Source organism: Choloepus didactylus, chromosome 22 (assembly GCF_015220235.1).
Source record: "Choloepus didactylus isolate mChoDid1 chromosome 22, mChoDid1.pri, whole genome shotgun sequence".
NCBI classification, from domain to species: Eukaryota; Metazoa; Chordata; class Mammalia; order Pilosa; family Megalonychidae; genus Choloepus; species Choloepus didactylus.
Genome location: NC_051328.1, coordinates 36,530,154 through 36,551,800, shown reverse-complemented (window position 1 = coordinate 36,551,800; position 21,647 = coordinate 36,530,154). Strand labels below are relative to the sequence as shown.

The 21,647-nt window shown below is 46.0% G+C and overlaps 1 protein-coding gene across 1 annotated transcript in view; it reads right to left on the bottom strand.

Annotated features, from left to right (window-relative positions):
- Positions 1 to 10,422, bottom strand: part of BCO1 (beta-carotene oxygenase 1) — a 37,273-nt gene extending 26,851 nt beyond the window's left edge. Inside the window, exons 1-2 of the mRNA XM_037815905.1 lie at positions 10,156 to 10,422; positions 6,044 to 6,172 (exon numbers count right to left, since the gene is read on the bottom strand). Coding sequence (XP_037671833.1) covers positions 6,044 to 6,172; positions 10,156 to 10,219 — 193 coding nt within the window. The 5' untranslated portion in view covers positions 10,220 to 10,422. The remainder of the gene's footprint in view (positions 1 to 6,043; positions 6,173 to 10,155) is intronic.
- Between the last annotated feature and the right edge of the window lie 11,225 nt (positions 10,423 to 21,647).

Sequence of the window (21,647 nt, the reverse complement as noted above, 5' to 3'; positions counted from 1 at the left end):
CTATGGGTTATGATCCAATACTATCATTATTTATTTTGTTGCTCAAACTGTTCTGGCTTTCACCATTTGGAGCTCCTTCTGGTGAAGCCTGTGCCCTCTTTTGGGCCCTTCCTTATTTTCTTCTATGCCTACATTAAAAAAAATTTAATGTAAAAATATATATTTTTTTAATTTTTAGAACATTTTCATTGTTCCAGAAAAGAAAGACAAAAAAAGGAAACTCAAATCTTCCCACACCCCTAACCACCCTCCTCCATTACTGACTCACAGTATTGGTACAGTACATTTGTTACTGTTGATGAAAGACTGTTAAAATATTACTAACTGTAGTATATAGTTTGCAATAGGTATATATGTTTCCCTATATGCCCTGCTATTATTAACTTCTAGGTATAGTGTCATACATTTGTTCTAGTTCGTGAAAGAGATTTCTAATGTTTGTACAGTTAATCATGGACATCGCCTACCACAGGATTCACTGTTTTGTAGATTCCCATCTTTTAACCTCCAACTTTCCTTCTGGTGACATACATGACTCTGAGCTTCCACTTTCCACCACGTTTACACACCATTCATCACTATTAGTTGTTCTCACATCGTGTTATCGTAACCTCTGTCCATTTCCAAACACCTAAGTTCAACCTAGTTGAATATTCAGCTCATAATAAGCAACTGCTCCCCATTCTTTAGCCTCATTCTATATACGGGTAACTTACATTTCATGTCTATGAGTTTACATATTATAATTGGTTCCTATCAGTGAGACTACACAATATTTGTCCTTACGTGTCTGACTTTTTTCACTTAATATAGTGTCCTCAAGGTTTCTTCATCAACCCATTTTTTTAAGATGGTTTTGTTCACGCACCATACATTCTGTGCTAAGTAAACAATCGATGGTTCCCTGTAGAGTCACATATTTATGTATTCACCACCATCACCTCTATCTATATAAGGACATCTCCATTTCTTCCACAAAGGAGGAGGAACAGTCAAAGAAGGTAGAGAGACAACAGAAAAAGAAAGAAGAAAAAATCATGACAGCTAGGAAGCGACAAAAGGAAAGACAGCATTAAACTAAAGTAGAATAAAGAGTCAGACAACATCACCAATGCCAAGAGTCCCTTACCCCTCCCTTATGTCCTCCTCTTACATGCATTTTAGCTTTGGTATATTGCCTTTGTTACATTAAAGGAAGCAAAATATAATGTTTCTGTTAATTATAGTCTCTAGTTTGCATTGACTGTATTTATCTCCCAATACCACCCTATTTTTAACACCTCGCAAGGTTGACATTCATTTGTCCTCCCTCATGTAAAAACATATTTATACATTTTATCACAATTGTTGAGCACTCTAGGTTTCACTGAGTTATACAGTCCCAGTCTTTAACTTTCCTCTTTCCTTCTGGTGTCCCACATGCTCCTAACCTTCCTCTTTCAACCATACTTACAGTCATCTTTGTTCAGTGTACTTACATTGCTGTGCAACCATCACCCAAAATTGTTTTCCAAACCTCTCACTCCTGTCTTTTCCTATCTGTCTATAGTGCTCCCTTTAGTACTTCCTGTACAGCAGGTATCTTGCTCACAAACTCTCTCATTGTCTGTTTGTCAGAGAATATTTTAAGCTCTCCCTCATATTTGAAGAACAGTATTGCTGGATATAGGATTCTTGGTTGCCGGTTTTTCTCTTTCAGTACTTTAAATATATCACATCACTTCCTTCTTGCCTCCATGGTTTCTACTGAGAAATCCGCACATAGTCTTTTCAAGCTTTCTTTGTATGTGATGGATAAATTTCTCTTACTGCTTTCAGGATTCTTTCTTTGTCTTTGACATTTGATAATCTGATTATTAAGTGTCTTGGTGTAGGCCTATTCAGATCTATTCTGTTTGGGGTAAGCTGTGCTTCTTGGATCTGTAATTTTATGTCTTTCATAAGAGATGGGAAATTTTCATTGATTATTTCCTCTGTTATTACTTCTGCCCCTTTTCCCTTCTCTTCTCCTTCTGGGACACCCATGACACGTACATTCATGAATTTCATGTTGTCATTCAGTTACCTGAGATGTTGCTCATATTTTTCCATTCTTTTCCCTATCTGTTCTTTCGTATGTAGGATTTCAGGTGTCTTGATCTCCAGTTCCTGAGTATTTTCTTCTGCCTCTTAAGATCTGCTGTTGTATGTCTCCATTGTGTCTTTCATCTCTTGTGTTGTGCCTTTCATTTCCATAGATTCTGCTAGTTGTTTTTTCGAACTTTCGATTTCTACCTTATGTTTGCCCAGTGTTTCCATTATATGCTTCATCTCTTTTGCCATATCTTCCCTAAACTTTTTGAATTGATTTGGCGTTAGTTGTTTCAATTCCTGTATTTCAGTTGAAGTGTAAGTTTGTTCCTTTGACTGGGCCATAACTTCGTTTCTCTTAGTGTAGGTTGTAGTTTTCTGTTGTCTAGGCATCTAGTTTCCTTGGTTACCCCAATCAGGTTTTCCTAGACCAGAATAAGCTCAGATCTCAGAAAGGGCAATTATTCAGTATCAGGTTTCCTGGGGGTGTGTCTTAGAAGACTGGCACACCCTGTGAGGCCTCTAGCTGCTGTGCTTTTCCTAACCTGCCCAGCAGGTGGTATCTGTCAGCCTGTCACTCCTGACTGGTATAAGGAGGTGTGGCCTACAGTTTCTGTTTTGGCTGTTTTTCCCCAGGCTCTGGAGTGTGGTTCTGAATGGGAGGCCAGTAGTAGAGCTGGGCACCACCTCCTTCCACTTAGGGAAAATGCACCCCCTAGGGAGTTATCATCAGCATTTAAATAGGCTCTTTGTCTCTCTGGCTCTGTTATCTCCACCCTTGTCTGGGTCAGAGCTCTGTGAACTGAAAATGGCTAAGGCTTTCTCCACTGAGTTGCCCAAGTTGAGAGAGAGAAAAAGGGACAGAAAGCCCCCCTTCAGGGCCAGTCTATGGCCCTCCCAGCTTCACCTACCAGCTAGAGATAGCGCATGGTCCTCTGGGCTCCCCCTCCCGGTACAGATGAGTCTTCTGGCTCTTCAAGGTCAGTCATCACTAAAAGCCTCTGTCTGCTTATTAGGGGTTTGTAGCTTGTATTGAGAAGTCCACATTTGTTAATTAAAATACCAGCTGGAGCTGAATTGAGGCATATTTGCTTGCTCAGAGAGTGCTGCTCTCTACCACAGTGAGGTTTTGCCATTCGGGTTGCCATGGGGGGAGGAGGCTCCCAGCTTAGGTCCACAGGTTTTACTTACAGATTTTATGCTGCAATCTCAGGCATTCCTCCCAATCCAGGTTGAAGTACAATGTATGGACAGTCACGGTTGTCCCCCAGCAGTTATTCCAGATCATTTACCAGTTGTTCCTGATTGTTTATTAGTTGTTCCAGGGGGACAAACTAGCTTTCACTCCTCTCTATGCTGTCATCTTCTTCTGTCTCTATATGTCTACATTCTAAAGGTTGGAAAACTGAGGTTGCTCAGGGAGTGAACAGATTCACCTAAAGTCACACCACAAGTCAGGGGGGCCAAGGCTAGACCCCAGGCCTCCTATCACCCAAGTCAGCATTCTTCCCCTTCTCCATTCTGCCTCAATTCAAATCTTTATTATTACTTTTTGAAAGCATTAATGTCTACCAGCCTTTGCCAAAGGAGCCATTTTTCTGCCTTTTCACTTTCTTGCTCCCAAGTCTTTTCTTCTTGGTTGGCTTTAAGTGTGGTTTCTCCACCCTGGCTGCAAATTAGAATCACTGCAAACATTTTCAAAACTTACAGAAGCCTGGGCTCCACCCTACAGCACCTTTGATTCACTTAGTCTTAAGCTGGCCTCTGCAACCAGGCTGCAGTTTCATGCTAGAGCGATCCTCAAAGCTCAGTGTGCTTGGGATCACCTGGGAAACATGTCAGAAACAGATGATTCACTGAAGTTCTGGGTGGGGATTTGCAGTTTTAAGAAGCATCCTAGGGGATTCTAGTGCAGGCATCTACAAACCACCTTTTGAGAAAATACTAGCTCAGGTTACCTGCAAATCAGATAACCCTGATTTCTATGCCCAGGTCCTCTTCAGAATCAAGTATAGTTGTACTTAGCACTTTTGGATTTTATTTCCATTTTTAGACATTGGGGAGCCACTGAGAGTTTTGGAGGAAAGGAGAGAGGAGCCTAGGTTGAGCCACACCAAGATGTTTGGCCATCTGTGAGCTGTGAGAGCACTTGGCTGAACAGCTGGGGAAAAACAGAAGGTGGGGTGGTGTTAGGGCTAAGGATTCTGGATTTGAGAGCACTGGGTTTATATCCAGCCTCCACCGCTTCTTAGCTGTGTGCCTTTGGGGAGTCGCTTGACCTCTCTGGACCTTGGACCCTCCTCTTTAACAAGGTGATAGCAACTTTGTACTGGGCTCAGGAGCTGCAGAGAGGGCTGAGGAGTGGCTGTGCATGAAGCACATAGAGCAATGTCCATGGAGTGAGTGTTAAAGAGATCAGTTGAGAAAGCATTGCCTCCTGCCATCCAAACAACACACACACTATCATGCCATTTCAGCTCCATCAAGTTTCCGAGTGCCCCTCTGTGCCAGGCCCCATGCTTGTGAAGAAAGTAAAGCAATTTGAATGGTGGCCCTGTGCTCTGGGGCCTCCCAGCCTGCAGAAGATCCCAGTAAACTGATCATCACAAAGCAGAGTGGGGCATGAACCACGATGCACCGACTCAAGACAGCATAGCAGAGGGAGAAAGAAATTGAGAGTCTCCCCTGTACTTCCTATTTTCCCAGCCAATTCCAGATTATGATGAAAACTGTCCCTTTCATGTTCCTTACCTGTTACACTGAAGACTTTGGTTTGAAAAACTAGCTTTGTCAAAAACTTGTTTTATTTTTGGGGGGAGGGAGGCTAAATAGCTGGGGATACCTTTTGTCCCTCATGTGTTCAGCCCGTTTGAGGGTCTTAGTGGAGCACAGTATGCTTCCTCCCTAAGACAGCCACTGGGACAGTCGTCTCCCCCTGTGCTACTCTTGTCCCTGGTGGTCTCTGTGGAAGGATGTGGGACCCACTGTTCTGTGAGTTGTGAGGGTGCCCCTCAACCCATGCTTGGAGATGGGGTCACTTCAACAATCTGCCCTTCCTCGGGTGTGTGTGTTAGGGGGAGAACAGGAAAGGACAGTGGAGAATGTTATAAACTTTAATTCTGGACAGCACAGGTTCAAATCCCAGCCTCACTTCAATGATGTTGGATGTCACTCAGTCCCCCTAAAGTTTCTTTTTCCTCATCCACAAGTAGGGGACAAGAATTCCTCCCACGCAGCTTTAACACGAGCACTGGAGGCCAACCACGAAGGACCTGGTAGCCTCAAGGAAAGGGAGCCATTGGTTTACCTTCTGTGCACCACCAGACCAGCATCAATTTCTCCAGGAATCACTGGTGATTTCTCTTTAGGAAAGGAGAGGATTGGTAAGGCTTAGGGATGTCAGGAAATAATGGAAGCTCCCGCTCTGTAGTGGAGTCAAAGTAAACTCTAAGGTTTTGGAAACTCAGAACTAATGACCTTCATACATGGTGCCTCTATTCATGAAGTATTAGAACAAGTTGCTGGCTTAGAGTATGAACTCAAAAAATAATCATTAGTTAACCTGAAAGAATTAGTAGTTACCGGAACATAATAGCTCACACTTAGTCTTAATATATGCCAGGTACTATACAAAGCTCCTTACACATATTAATTCATTTAAATCTCACAACAACTCTGTGAGATAGGCTACTGATATGTCCATTTCACAGATGAGACTGAGACACAGAGAGGGTCATTAACTTGGCTTTGAAGACGGACAAGGGCCACAAGCCAAGGAATGCAGCCTTTACGGGCTAGAAAAGGCAAGTACTTGTTTTCTCTCCTAGAGCCTCCAGAAGGAACACAGTCCTGACAACCCACTGCAGACTTCCGACCTCCAGGACCTTGAGAGAGTAAGTTTGTGTGGTTTTGAGTCCCTAAGTCTGTGGTCAGTTGTTACAGGAGACCCAGGAAACTAACAAAGGGCTCTCACCGTCTCTAATTGTGAAGCTGTGGAGCAAGGCCAGGCCATCAAACCAATGGTTGTATCTGGTCTCCCCCACTGTGTGCATCCCAGGCCCGTTGCGAAGCAGGGTTCCCTGCAGCCATTCTGGAATCTTCCCTGTTAAGAGAAAGGATGTTTAGTTTCCAGTCTGCAAGTCCAAACCAAAAAGCTAGAAGAAATGGCCATGGAAAGAAAGTGAGTCCCAATCCCACTCTTTGCATCTGCTCATTTATTCAGCAGTCATTTCTGGAAAACAAGTAATACACCTGGGACTGTGCTAGTGCTGAGGACACTGAGATGAATACATTGTACCCTGTCCTCTCACTGCTCATGTTCACTGAGGTGACAAATGAATCAAAAGACACCAAAAATATACTGCAAAAAGGACAGTGCTAAGGACTCAGCAGGTGGTGCTGCAGGAACCTGGAACAGACCTTCACCCTGGGGTGGGGTGAGAGCAGGAGGTGCAGACAGCTTCCCGGAGAGGTGACTTGGCTGAGTCCTGGAGAACAGTGGTGTCAGCCTTGCAAAGGCACAAGGAAAGGACATTGCAAAGCTGGGCTATCCAATATGGCAGCTTCCAGCACCATGTGGCAACTAAGCACTTGACATGTGCCTAGTCTGAACTGACAGGTGCTGCAGGTGTAAAACACACACCAGACTTCAAAGACTGAGTATAAAAAAAGGAATGGAAAATATCTCATTAGTCATTTTTACATTGATTCCATATTGAACCAATAATATTCTGGATAGGATGTGTCAAAATGAATTATTACAATGAATTTCATTTGTTTCTTTTTACTTTGTTGAACGTGGCTACTAGAAAATTAAAAATTACATGAGTGGCTCCTGTACGATATTTTTATCAGAAATATGGGGTGCTATAGCAGAGCTGGTGATGCCCCACTCATGTCCCCTCAGCTTCACCTCTCCCTGAAGGTTGCCTTCTGCAAATACTTGCGATTCTCTGCCCAGGGGCTTTTTTTCTGGCTACAGGAGGCTGTTTCATCCAAACATCGGACAACCTACCCACCATGGAGAGCAAAGCTCCTGGAAGCAGTTCTCAACTGAGGATGGATGGGGAGATGGTGGACAAATACCACAACTTCCTTGTCTTTGGTTGGGATAACTCAAGCGCGTTTGACACTGTCCCTCCAGCTCCCAGTGGACTGAGCTCTGACGGCCCACAGTGGTAAACGGCTTGACAATACTTTCTTCGCTGGCTTCCCTCCCAGTGTTTCTTCGGATCACCTCCCAAATAAACTACTTAGACTCAAGTCCTTGTCTCTGGAGGAACCAGACCGAGACAGATGCCATCAGGTCAAAGACCAGGAGATGTGTAAGGAAGACTAGCCCATAATTTTTAAGCAAGGAAGTTCTGAGAAATGAGGTTGGAGAGTTAGGCAGGGACCAAATGATAAAGGTCAACAAGGCCACCTCAAGAGTTCTGATTTGATCCTCAGAAGAATGGGGCACTATGGAAGATTATAAGCAGGGAAGGACGTAATCAGCTTTCTTTTTGACGTTGTTTTAATCAAAATAAAATTCACATAAGAGTCACCATTTTACAGTGATATATATAATAAAGATCCAGTGGTTTTTATTATTATAGTCACACTGTTATACAACCACCATCACTATCTAATTCCAGACCATTTCCTTCATCTAAAACAAAAAGTCCGTCCCAGTTGCATTCACCCCCAATTCCCTCCACACCCCATTCCCTGGCAACCACGTATCTACTTTCTGTCTCTATGGATTTGCCTGTTGTGAACATTTCATATAAATGGAATACGATCGGATTTTCAGTTATAAAAGTGGTCTCTGAGCGTGGTGTGGATGTAGACTTGCAGGGAGCTGAAAGGAGGTAGGATGGCAAGATGGAGGGTCAGGGTAGGAGCGGGGATGGGGAGAAGAGGAGGGAGCAGAGAAGGGATGGAACCTGAAGTGGACTGAACGTGGGCTTAAGGGGAGGGGCAGACAACGAAATGACAGCCATGTCTCCTGTCTTGTGCAACTAGGTGAACGTGGGACTATTCTCAGAGGCCCGTGACACAGGGGAAGGAGCAGGTTTACAGCAGAGCAGGGAGAGAAGACGAATCTGAGAATATAATCAAAACCCTAAATATGATAACAGTACGCATTTACTGAGCCCTAATATACCAGGCATGTGTTCTAGGTGGAATGAATCATTTCACTCTTGCAGCAACCCTATGTGTTAGGTATCCTGCAAAGCCTGACATCTAAGGAAACTGAGGCAGAGAAGTAACTTGACAGCAGGTCTCAGAGCCAATCATGAGCAGCCAAACACAGAGCCACAATGTCAGCATGGCCTCTCTGGACAAATGGGTGGCCTGGGGGAATCACTAGTTAGCGGTCAGCCAATGGACTGTGACCGGCTGATTAGGTTGACCCAGGGCCAGAGACCTGGATGGAGGGTCAGGGGGCCTGTCCTCTGTGGGCTCCTCTCTATCCTGGATTTACATCTGTTAAGTGGGGGAGGCACTGTCTATCTAGAACAGTGGCTTCTGCACCTGGCATCCCTGGGGGGCCTGTGGGCTCCACCCCCAGCGTGTCTGATCCACTGGGTCGGGAGTGAAGCTGGAGAAATTGTGTTTCTAACAAGCTCCCAGGTAATGCCAATGCTGCAGGTCTGGGAACCCCACTTTGGGAACCACAGAGCTAGATGCTCTTTGGGGTCCGTTCAGCCTCTCAGTTTCTAGGACACTTATTTTAGAAAATTTCCAAGGGTTTCCATCCAGCCATGAAGCGTGACATGTGAAGGGAGAAATGTTGGCATGGCAACATGTTCATGAACACAAAGCAGTGGGTATCTTATGGTCCCTTTTTAAAAACACAAAGTTAACAATAAATACACATGTGCTTCTTGAAAACAATTTATCTACCTATAAAGTAAAATCTATCTATCTCTAAAAACTCAAAGGATAAATACCAAATATTAATAGTGCTTAAAAGATGGGAATACAGTTGATGTTTATTTCCTTCTATATTTTCATTTATGCATCCAAATTATATATCTATCTATATATGATTATAATACATTACCTCTGTAATCGGAAAAACACACACATAAAAGCAATTTTTCTTTAAAAAGTCTTCCAAACCCATTCCTAACTTGCAAATCTGCGATCTTTCTCCCGGAGAGCGCCCACTGCCGCCCCCTCCTTGTGAAAAGTGTGCAGCCCCCGGAGGAGAAGAGAAAGCCGCCGGGTGCCGTCCGGGGCCGGGGGCTCGGAACCAGTCGGGGCCCCGCAGAGTCGAGGGAGATGGAACCAGGGAAGTGGCCGCCGACAGACGCGGGGAAGGAAAGCAAGAAAAACCGCAGATGAGGAAAGCCGGGCACGGGGTCCTACGGGGGTGGCCCTGAGAGGGACCCCCCACCCTGAGCCCTGCAGGCGCTCACCCCGCGGACGCGGGAGCCGCCGGGCCCTGTGCTGTCTGCGCGCCCCGGGGGGCTCAGGCTGCTTCTCTCACCGTCGCGAGGGTAATTCAGGATATGGGCGTTTGCACAAACACTGCACGCGCTCGCAAAGACAACGTGTTACATTAAAATCTCCCTTAAAAAATCATGGTAATACATTACACCTAAAATTTGCCATTTTAACCATTTTTAAGAGTTCATTTCAGTGAGGTTACATTTATAATGTGCTGCCATCTCTATATCACCAAAACCTTTTCATCACCCCAGAAACTCTATAATCTCATTTTATATATATTATAATGATATATAATAAATATATAATAAATATATTTCTCTCTCTGTGTGTATGTATATATTTAAGCCAACTGAAGCATTCCTAGGACTTTTTCCCTGGAAAGAGCGAGAGCAACTCTTCTTGGCACTGCGAGTGATAACATACACCTAGATTTACACAGAGAATGTATCTGGATTATGGGCCATTTTTCCCCCATATACCATTCCCAAAAAAATCATTTACAAGTATTAACTTTCTAATCAGAAAAAATTACATATAAATATATGTAACATATGTAAATATATGTAAACATATTTTTGTAAATATTACATATAAACATGTAAGAAAGGGCCCATCTTCTATGCAGAAGTGGCTCATGCTCACCTGTGACTCTGGCCCTCACAGGTTCCTGCTGCTCCTTCTTATTTCTGCCAGACATGGTATCCATCGCCAGGGGCGACAGGGCGGGCGGCTCCGTCCCTCCCTTCCTTTCTGCAGCTCTGCCTCCGCCTTCAGGCGCATTTACTCCTTTTTGCGGGTCTCCCCGGCTGAGCCCGGGATCCCCGCGCGGCCGTTGTTCATGGCCTCGGGGCGAAGGTCAGGTCCGGCCGGGCCGCGGCGCGCGGTTCCTGCTCTCGCTGCGGTTTCACTTTGCTGAGCTAGGAGAGCTTGCCGGGCTCTAGGTCGGCGGAGGTGACCTGGTGCTTTCTGCTCAGCTGTGTGGACGGGAGGTGGAGGGGGTTTGCGCCCCGGGAACCCAGAGCGGCTCAGCCCCCTCGGTTCCTGCTGCGCTTCAGGGGCGCTTCCCAGCTGAGGCGGGAACGATGTTTTGTTTGTAATAAAAATACCTGGCTTTCCCCCTAAAAAATCGTTAAGTAAAGAGCAACTGACGAGTTGTTTTCTATTTTGAGAAAAGAAATAGAAGCTGTTTCCTGTACTCGTTTGAAAAATAAATACAGGGAACAAAAACTCTACTTGGGAACGATGGGGAAGAGTAAAAAACAAACTTCATTTCTACCTCCTGCCTGCATTTGCTTTTAGGGTTTCCCTGTTTTACAACTTGTATGTAATGCCCTTGCCTAAAATCCGTATTCAAGTTGCAAAGAACTTTGGGTGATGAGTTAGTGAACAGTAGTTACTTTAAAACAAAACAAAACAAAACCAAAAGCCCACCATTCTCCTCCTCTGTGGTTAGAGTAAGCAACCAGGTGGGGCGGACTTTAAGCTCGGCAGCTGAGGGTACTTTTTTCCCATCTGGCCTGAGACCCTGCGCCAACAACTCAGAACGGTTTCTTCCTGAAGGCAGAGTGATCTGGAAGCTGTGCGTCCACCCTCGACTGCACATTCGAATCACCTGGTTGAGGGTTTCTGCAATGCCAGTGCTGGGGCCCCACTGGAGCACCACTGATTCGGAATCTTCTCCAGATGATTTTAATTTGGGCACCAGGAGTTGAGAAGCGTGTTGATATTGGTACTAGATCCAAATTCCATCTCTCCCTTTTCTGTTTGTCTGGGGCACATCACTTACCCTCTTGGAGCCTCCGTTTCCTGAACTGCACAGTAGGGGTATGATGATACCGGAGTAGCATGGAGCCTGGCTCCAAACAGTCATATCACTGTTATTTCCCCTTCTCCCCCATCCCTTCTAAGGCAATTCCCTTGGACCCACATTCTCACTGAGTCGCATAACTTGCCTGTTTATTTTCTGCTGTCTGGTCTAAACGTGTATCCACGTCAGATTTATTTATGTCTAGGTTATAAAAGCTGTGTCCTTGTGAGGATTAGATGAAAATATCTGGCCCACACTCAGGGCTCAGGAAAAAACTGCAACACCAGGGGTGGCAGCTGTGGAACAGAAGAAAGAGCTCAGGGCTTAGAGCTACAAAGACCTGTGATTCAATAACACTGTGACTATTGTCACGTGCTCCCTCTGAGGCTCATTTTACTCGTCCGCAAATGCGGATGGCAATACCTACATCACAGGGGCTGTAGGGAGGATTATAATGACATTTTATAAGTGAAAGCATGACAGTGTTGTTTTAGTTTGCTGAAGTTGCTGCAATGCAATATACCAGAAATGTTTGGCTTTTACAATGGGGATTTATTAACTTACAAGTTTACGGTTCTGAGGCCATGAAAATGTCCAAATCAAGGCATCATCAAGACGAACCCGGGCTCGGAAGACCAGCAGCCGGCGGTCCTCAGCTCCTCAGCCACACGGCCGGGCCCGCAGCGGGTCTGCTGCTCTCCCTTCTCTCCCGGGTTTCGTTGCTTTCCGCTCCTGGCTCCCCCATCCGTGTCTTTCTTTCTCAGCTTCGGCAGCTTTTTTCTCTGTTTCTCTGAATTTCATCCCCTTATAAAGGACTCCAGTAAGAGTTCCCCACCTGGGGCAGCCTCAACTGAAATAACCTAATCAAAGATCCCACCCACATAGGTCTCCACCCACAGGAATGGATTAGCTTTAAGAACATGATCTTCTGGGGCCCATAAAACCTCTAAACTGTCACACCATGGCACCCTTTCTGGTCCATTTTTGTATATCGAGTAAAGCAGTGGTCTCATCCTTTGAGCGATTTCTGAGTCCACTGAGAACTTTACACGTATCAGTTTGCTCTGGCTTTACAATAATCCCATGAGATGGGTGTTCTTAGCACTTCTTAGAGATGAGAAAACTCAGAAGAAAACCAGCTTGCTCTAAATCAGACAGCTACTAAGAGATGGAGCTGGAAATCAAAGCCAAACAGCCTGACTTCAAAGTACATACTCTGTGCCAGTTCTATACAGCTCCCGATGCATAAGGGATGTCTGGCAGATTTTTATTGGATGAATTAATGGGTGGATGTGTCGGTGGATGCACGTCCCTTGAAAGGGACAGCCTTGGATTGATATCATTGCTTCATTATATAATACTGAGGACTCAACTGCACACCAGGGACAATTATACTGTGAGTGAAGTTTTTTTGATGATGATGATATTAAACTGTTCATAACAATAGATATTATTAAGGCACAGTGAGTTAAGGGAAGACACTTCGGCCGCAAGTAACAGACTATGTCTGGTGAAACCCCAAGGACGTGCGTTTACCTCAGGAGTCAAGTCATCTGGGGGTGGAGGTCAAGTCAGGGCCAATTTCATCCTTCCAGACCATGATCCTCAGATGAGGGCTTGCTCATCCCCATCCTTGGGCTTGTTCACTTTGGGTTACAGATGGTTGCCCCACTCCAGGAATCACGTCCTCACGTGATAACTGCCAATGCAGGGAAGTGAGGTGGGGACAAAGGGGGGGTTTTCTTCTTGCATCTCTCTTTTTGTGCCAGAGGAAAATCTTTGCCAGAACCTCCTGAGCAGACTTTCTCTTATGTCTCATTGGCTGAATGGTGTCACGTGACCCCACCTAGCCCAACCTCTGGCAAAGAGGAACGGGAGTGTCTGATTTCTGGGGACCAATCCGGAGTGGCCCCGGGCTGGCATGTTGCCACCTGAGTCATTGGGATTCCATGAGCAAGGACAGAGAAGGGGATGGCATGCGATAGGCAACATGCAGTGTCCTGCATTCATTCATTCATTCATTCAACATACATTTACTGAGCAACTACTATGTGCTGGAAATACGGCAGTAAACAAAGCAGAAAAAATTCTGTGCCTTGGCTCACACACCTACTATGTGCCAAGTTCCGGGGATAGAGAGATGATAATGAGACTCAGTCTCTGCCCTCTTAGACTCCCGTGATGCTTTTTTTGTTCAGGGGCCGAGGCTAGACAGGCATTTCCCAGTGGGGTTAGGGGTTATGGGCTGCCTTCACACTGAGCATCCATCCTCCCTCTTTATAAACAGAGATGACAAGAAGTGGTGGCTGCACTTCTCCAAGGAGCTCTGGTCTCACTCTGGCTCCCCAGAGGCCTGCCCCCAGCAGGAGCTGGGTCCGGGCCTGTTCTCCCCAGCCTGTGATAACCGCTAGTCACTGGGTGCTAGGCCTGAGCCAAGCGCTGCACCAAGTCCCTCCTCTACCCCTACAAATCCCTGCAAGCGAGTCACTGGCAACCTTACATTTACAGCCTCAGAGATATTACGTCCCTCGGTAAAGGTCATGCAGTGAATCAGTGCTTGTTCCTCCCCACTGCATGGCCGTGCCCCCGACTCTGATGAGCTGCTGGTTGGGGAATAGAAGCAGACATGAGAGCAAAAGTAGATGTCCCACTGGCAGTTTCTATCATGTCGTCACTGCCTTAAAAATGGGACTGGGAACAGGCCAATGTCTGAGAGGACAGGGGCACCAGGAATGTAGAAGGAAGTAGTGGGCCTTACACAAGCATTTCAGTTATTTATTGCTGTGTCACAAACTGCTCCAAAACTTAGTAGCTTCAAGCAGCCACCATTTTTATGACCTCTCACAGTTATATGCAGGTTGACTGGGCTCAGCTGGGTGGTTCTTCTGCTCTATCAGTTCGGCATCCCTAACATGGCTACAGGACAGATGGTGGGTGGCTGGGACACTGAGAGGGCCAGGCCTAGCCTCACTGCCTCTCCTGGAATCTCACAACCTCCTTCACCCTCTCCATGGGATCTCTTACATGGCACTAAAGGGATCCCCAAAGTGAGCATCTCAAGAGAGAGAAAGCAGAAGCTGCCAGTCTCCTTCCAGGCTAACCCCAGAACTGGCAGAGTTTTACTTCCATTGCATTCTGTTGGGTAACATGAGTCACAGACCACCAAGATTCACTGGGGAGGGGACTACACAAATGCATAAGTACCAGGCTTAGGGCCATGTGGTTCTTTGGGGGCCACCTTTGGAGACCAGCTACCCCAAAAGAACCGTTAGGATATGAGCCTCAGTTCTTCTACTTCCTGAGTGTTCTCCAGCCATTTACTTAAATCTCACACCTTCAGTTTCCTGATCTCTAAAGTAGGAGTTATAATATCTGCTTGGTGGGCGTAAAGTTTGAATTAAACAATGTAAACCCTGTGAGCATGGTTGTCAGGGTGCTTAGAATATAGTAGAAGCTCACAGCATCTTTTCTTGGGGAAGAGAGAAAAGCCAGAAAGATCAACTGATATGATAATCAAAAATATTAATTACTGTGAGCAGTTACCATGCAGAAAGCTCTGGCCCATCCCTGGAACAAAAACAGACACCACGGACCTAGTCTCGGGTTTCAAGTGTCTTCTAACAGGGCTGTGGAGTGAAGACATGTACACAGTAAGTGATAACTAAACTCCCCTCACAGCCATTCTTTAAGAAGCACAGATAAGAAGCACCACAAGAGTTTGGAGGAGGGAGAAAGTGCTCAGGCTGGGAGGGTTTGGAAAGAAGGCTTCCTGGAGGAGGGGGTGTGCAGCCAAGCCCTGGCAGGTGGGGAGGATCTGGACGGACAGAGAGGAGGAGAAAGCCTTCCTAGGCAGGAGGACCAGTGTGGACAATGGCAAGTTGCTGATCACTGTAGCTGGGGGACAGCAAAGTAGCCAGCTAGCACTGCCAGGGGTATAGAGAGAGGAAATGATAATTATAGGTGAGATTTACTGAGAGCCCCCAAGTGCCAAATACTCTTCTCAGCCTTTTACACCTTGAGGCATGGCCTCCTCACAATAACCCTGGGTACAGGTGGTTCAGCCCCAATTCACAGATAAGGAGAGCGAGGCACAGAGGGGTTAAGGATCTTGCCTGTACATCGTGGGGCTGCCAGGCTCCTGCAGCTGCTGTTAGTCTCCACGTCCTCTGAGATGGGCTGGAAAGTGGCTTCAGGATTGGATCATGCTGGGTTTATAAGAATTGGGGCTTTATATTGTAGGCAATGGTGTCTTAAGTCAAGAGATGGTGTCAAACGAAGGCATTAACGTGAGAGCTCAGCTGCTCTAGTCACATGTGGCTATTTAAATTTAAATGTAAATCAGTTACAAGTCAATTAAACTAAAAATTCAGTTCCTCCGGTGCTCTGGCCACATTTCTAGAGGTCCATATCCATGTGTGACTAGTGGCTATTCTACTAAACAATGCAGACTTAGAAAATTTCCATCATCTCAGAAAGTTCCATGGACAGTGTTGAGCTGGGAGGGCTGCTAAGGTGGCGTTTACCTGTGAAGGGCGGACAGAGCAGTGAAGACCAGCCTGACAAGTCAGTTCACAGGGTACGAGTTCAGAGAAGCTTGTGGTTGGCAGTGGTTGGAACACTAATTTGTCCATTCATTCATTCATTCATTCTTCTGTTCCATAAATACAGTCTCACCTGTCCAGGGGGAGCTCCATGTGAGTGGTAACAGCTCCCTGCGGTAGCCAAGTGGAACAAGTGGAAAATTCTCCACCTCACAGAAGTCTCCTGATGGAAGCAATGCTTGGATCCTGGAATCAGGATCTCAGGAATTGGCCAAGTGGAGAAGACGGTAAGAGTGACACTAATAAGGGGAACAGCGTGTGCAAAGACACAGAGGCACGATGCAGCATGCAAGGGTTTCTGGAGTATTGGAGGGAAGGGGCGTGTATCAGTTTCCTGGGCTGCCATAACAAATTGCCACAAACTGTGTGGCTTGAAACAGTAGAGGTTTATTCTCTCACAGTTCTGGAGGTGAGAAGTCTGAAATCAAGGTGTTGGCAAGGCCACGCTCCCACTGAAGTCTCCAGGGGAGGCTCCTTCCCGGCCTCCTCCAGCTCCTGGTGGCTCCAGGTGCTCCTTGGCTCGTGGCTGCCTCACTCCAATCTCGGCCTCCATCTTCACCTGCCTTCTTCTCTCTGTGTATGTGTCTCTGTGTCCAAATTTCCCTCTTCCTTTAAAGACACCAGTCATATTAGATTACGACCCACCCTAACCCAGCAGGACCTTGTCTTAAATTGATGACTTCTGTGAAGATCCTATTTCCAAATAAGGGCACATTTACAGGTACCAGGGGTGAAGACTTTAATATATCTTTTCGGGGACACAGTTCATCCACCCATGACAGGGTGTGTTGTGTGGGGGCTGTGGTAGGAGGAAAGCAGGAAAGGTGAGCAGGGGCCAGAAGAAAATGGTGAGCAGGAGAGAAGGGGTGGGGGGAGAGGTGAGGAGGTTAGGACTGGAGGCGAGAGTTGCTAAGGGAAAGAGCAAGGACATTGGCTAGAGCGAGAGGGGGGCTGGCGTTCCACAAGGCATTTGCTGATGGCCCTGGGTGTTGGGCTGGTCATCTCCAGAAGCCTTCTCCCAAATCACACATACATTTGCACAAGTTGGCAATGCTGCCTCAGTAGCAACCCAGAGACTTGGAGAAGAGCATTTGCTTCTAGAGGGTGGAGGCTTGGGACTGAATCATACACTGTCTGCCCTCGGAGGGCCCTAGATGCTCCCAGGGAAAGCAGGAAGACTTCATCTCCTTCTTTTTGAGAGGCAGGAAGAACACAAACCTCAGAGTTAGAGAAGGAAGGGATTTCACTTTATGGCGTGCCCCCTGTTCTGTCTTTTACACACACTGTGCCTGCTAACATTGGCAGAGACCCTGTGATGCAAGTACTATTGTCCCCATTTTACAGATGAAACAACTGAAGTTTGGTGAGGTTGTGCCCTGGGCCAGAAATCACACTGTAAGTGGCAGAGGCAGAAGATTTGAACATAGGATCCTCTTACCTTGGTAATTTGGGAGAAGAGGAGGCTATCCTTCCCTGGGACCACTTTTTCCATGGGATGGATTGAGACCATAAAATAGTCATGATATTAGGAAAGTAAAAACTAAATTCAGAAAGAAAAGTTTTTAGGCTATAAAAAGCAAAAGTCTTATTTTGCAATTCTGTATCTCTTATTACAAAGTTATCTAAAATGAGTTAATATTTCCCTTTCATTATCATATCTAAATTACTTTACAGTTTTCCAATTAAGTTAGCTTTTAAATGATGCCTCTAATTAGCCAGGGTGATAAGGTGAGCAGATAACATTGAAATCGTGGATAGCAGGGTTCAAGGTGACAGGCAAAGTCCCCACAGTACAGAGGTGCAGCTGCCTCCTTGAGGGAGAAGAACGTGGTGCTGAACTCTAGAAAGATAAACTTGCTCTCTACAGGCCTTGTTTGGGAAGCAGGATCTAGTCCTCCTAGAGAGAAAATTTCCCCACTAAACAAAAGCCCTTAAATTATGCCGTTAACATTTAATAGAATCCATTAAGTCCTACTTGAGCAGCAGAGATTGGCATCACGATAGGCCTTAAAGATAAGAAAGTGGGATATCATAGCTCTTGAACTCAACGTGCACAAAGTCTAATAAGGGTGATAAACATGCAAACAATAATTACAACATAATTTGATGAGTGCTATAGTTTATGTAATAATAATGAATAAAGCAATATGCTGCACTTAGGAGGTAGACTTGGCAGGATTGAAATTCAGAGGGTATGACTGGTGGGAAAAGAAGCATCTCCTAATGCCTGAGCTGGAACAGTTCAACTTTCTACCAATCAATGAGGCTTGACAAAAATTCAATTTAAAAAATAACTTTTGGGTTATCATCTGGACCAAATTCAGGCATTTCTACCTCCTAAATAATCTTTCAGATTGTTCCTCTCTTCTCCGGCCCCTTGGCCACTGACCTCTAAGGAGCCGCCTTCTCCCTGCCTCTAGGGCCAACCCCTCCAACCCACGTTCCTTGCTGCCACCAGGTAACCTGGACGAAATCTGAACCTGATCATGGCACTTCCCTGTTTAAGATCCAGAGTTTAGCGCAGTGCCCGGCAAATATTTGTGCTCAACAAACATTTACTGAACGAATGAATGGAAATGGCCTCCTTGTGCTACATAGAAATTTAGCAAAATTATTTTAAAATGGTGATGGAAAAGACCATCAATAGATTTGTGTTTTTACAGACAAGTTCTGGTAGTTTCTTTCTCACTCTCTTTAAAACCATGCCATCATGTTTAAACAGGGCTAAAATGGAAGTATATCAAACTGCTATGATCACATAGGAGATACGGCAGTTAATTCTGGTAGAGCCAGGGAAGCTTTAGAGAAGAGGTTTATGTTTGAACTATTCTTGAAAAAGGGTTGAGTGTATAAGCAAGTGAATAAGAGATGGGATTCTGTGTGGAGGAAACAGCACGTGCACAAGTGTGGAGGAGCGACTGGGCAGGGCTGGCTCTCCATCACGGGCTCATGTTGGTTGGTACTGGAAACGGTACCGGAAACAGTCAAGAAATAACACTTTGGCCCTCTGTGACGTCTCCGTGAAATACCTTTCCACTCTCTCTCCTTCCACCCTGATTCTACCCCGCCCTGTTCTGCCTGGCTAGTCCTTCAGGCTGCAGCGTGAGAGCCACACTATGGAAGCAACCACCCAGGCAAATGGGAGCCAACCTGTAAGGCTCACCTATGGCAACTTCACAAAAATCAAGTGAACACGGCTCACCGTTCCAATGACTCAGGTTGTTATTAGTTCCTCTGGGATGGTCCCCAAGCATACAGTAAAAACCATCAGGAAAATCAGCTGGATTCTGCCCAGCTGTGTGAGCAAACTCCCAGGATTGGATCCAGCTGTCGGAGTCCAGAAGTGGGATCAGCAATGCAAGCTTTGATTTAAATAGAGCATTGAGTCCCTAGCAAGAATCCGGAAGATGAGGACACCCTGCAGTCCAGTCCCCCTGGATCTGGGGATCTACCTAAGTCGGGGCTCCTTCAGAAACAGACCCTGAGACAAGGATTCAGGTGCAAGTAGTTTGTTTGGGAGCCAATCCCAGGAAACACCAGCCGGGAAGTGGGGAAGCATGAACATCACCCAGCCTGTTACCTTCATGGGCCACGGAGGCTCGGGCCAGTGGGGCGGCTCCGGGAGAAGATGCAGCCTCAGCGTTATCACAAGGGGGCTGCTTAATCAAAGTAAAAGTTTCTCCCGAGAGGCACTAACTTCCAGGCACTTCCATTCTTCCCAAGGGTGCAGAGGGCGGCAGAGCCACAGGTGTTGCATTTAGAAGTCTTAAATGTTAAATGTGAGGGGACCGGGGAAGAGGGCACTGACAGTGTCTGCTGCTGTCCTTGAGGGATAGTTCAGCCCAGGCTAAATGTAAGCACCGGAAGATGTTCATCCAGTGTTGACTAGCCTCGCCAAACCAAGGGATTGAAAGATGACAAAACCACACAAATGTCTGGCAACATGGGCATGGTTTAGCAAATGTCCATTTAGTGAAAGGAGACCAAGTTACTCAGTGTTTGAATTTCAAAGCCCCTTACCAACACGGAAAAGGCCTTAGGAGGAAATGCTGGATGCAATATGAACTAACTACACACACATGACAATTGTGCCTGGGGAAACATCTGTCTTGAAGGGGACAAGCAATACAAGGTACCCGTGAAGAAATGAAAGTGTGTTTGTGTGGTGAGACCATGAGAATGCTTTTGATATGTCATCATTTGGGTCTGAAAGAGGACAAAGAATCAATATGACAATAAAGAAACCAATCCATACAGAGAGCTGCACTCCCTCCTCCCCTGTCAGTGCCCTCCACCCTCCCAAATAAACCACCTGCACCTGAATCGTTGTCTCATCTGCTTCTGGTCAAACCCAAACAAACATTCCCGGAACTGGGATGCTGGGGCCACAGGGCATAAGCACTTTTATGTTTCTTCTTGTGGACTCAGTGCCCTATTTAAATCATATTTGTTATAATTCGTTTTTCACGTTGCTGATACGTCTTGCAGGCACAGAGAGCTGGATGAAATCATGGGAAACACACACTCACACGCAGGTTCAGCCATGCTCTGTCTGCTGCCGACATGAGTTTCATGAACGCCGAGGTTAAGGCACATTTGGAGCTGACATCACCAAGATACACTCCACACCCAGAAGTCTGCAATTTATCAGTGTAAAGAATGCTCAGATGGAATTTAGCCCACAGATTTGCACTCATTATCAAATGTCTCCAAGCATGTTCCATTAGGGAAATAAATTAAGCCTTTACCCGGGAGATACATTATCACTGCGGGCAGCCATCCACATGGTTTTCTAGTGGAAGTCGTTAGGAGTTTGGCCCCAGAGATAACAGGCCTGTGTTCCAGCCTGTGACTCAGCAGTGAGACCACGTCCTGCCCCAGCTCTGGTGTCTTCTGTACACTGTCAGGTAGGGCCATCCCACAGGGTTCAGAAGGGCTTCTGGGAAAGGAAAGGGCCAAAGGGACCTGGGAGAGGTGGCTAGACTGGCAGATGTTCCTTGAATCCTACTATGCGCCAACCATGGGATAAAGAGACGGAGTGACATGGTCCCTCCCCATCCAAGAAATTCACAAACAACCCAACGTCCATCAACTGAAGAATGAACTGATAAACCAATGTGTCCTATCCACATTGGGATATTCTTCAGCCGTGAAGAGGAATGAAGTTCTGATTCAGGCTACAACATGGATAAGCTTTGAAAACATTTTCCTAAGGGAAAGAAGCCAGGCACAAAAGGCCACATACTGTATGATTCCATTTATGAACTGTCCAGAATGGACAAATCCATAGGGAGAGAAAGTAGATTGGTGGTTGCCAGGAGCTGGGGGAAGGAGGGAATGATGGGTGACTGCTTCAAGGGCGTGGGATGATGAAAATGTTCTAAAACTGTGGCGATGTCTGCACAACTCAGTGAATACACTAAAACCCATTGAACTGTACCCTCCAAATGGGTGAATGGTATTTTATGTGAATAGTATCTCAACAAAAATATTATTTAGAGAAATAAGGAAGAAACTCACAGAGGAAAGAAGCAGGTTGTGTGAGGTAAGTTCTGCAAAGCTCACAAAGGAAGTGACGTTTGAGCCGACGGGTAAAGGGTAAGAGGTGGTCAGGGAAGGATGAGGTCCCGGGGGGAGGACCAGTGCATGCAAAGCACAGGGACGTGGGGGAAAGTCACCACCAGTGGACGAGGATAGTTAGGGAGAGCTGTGGCTTTTGAGCTTGG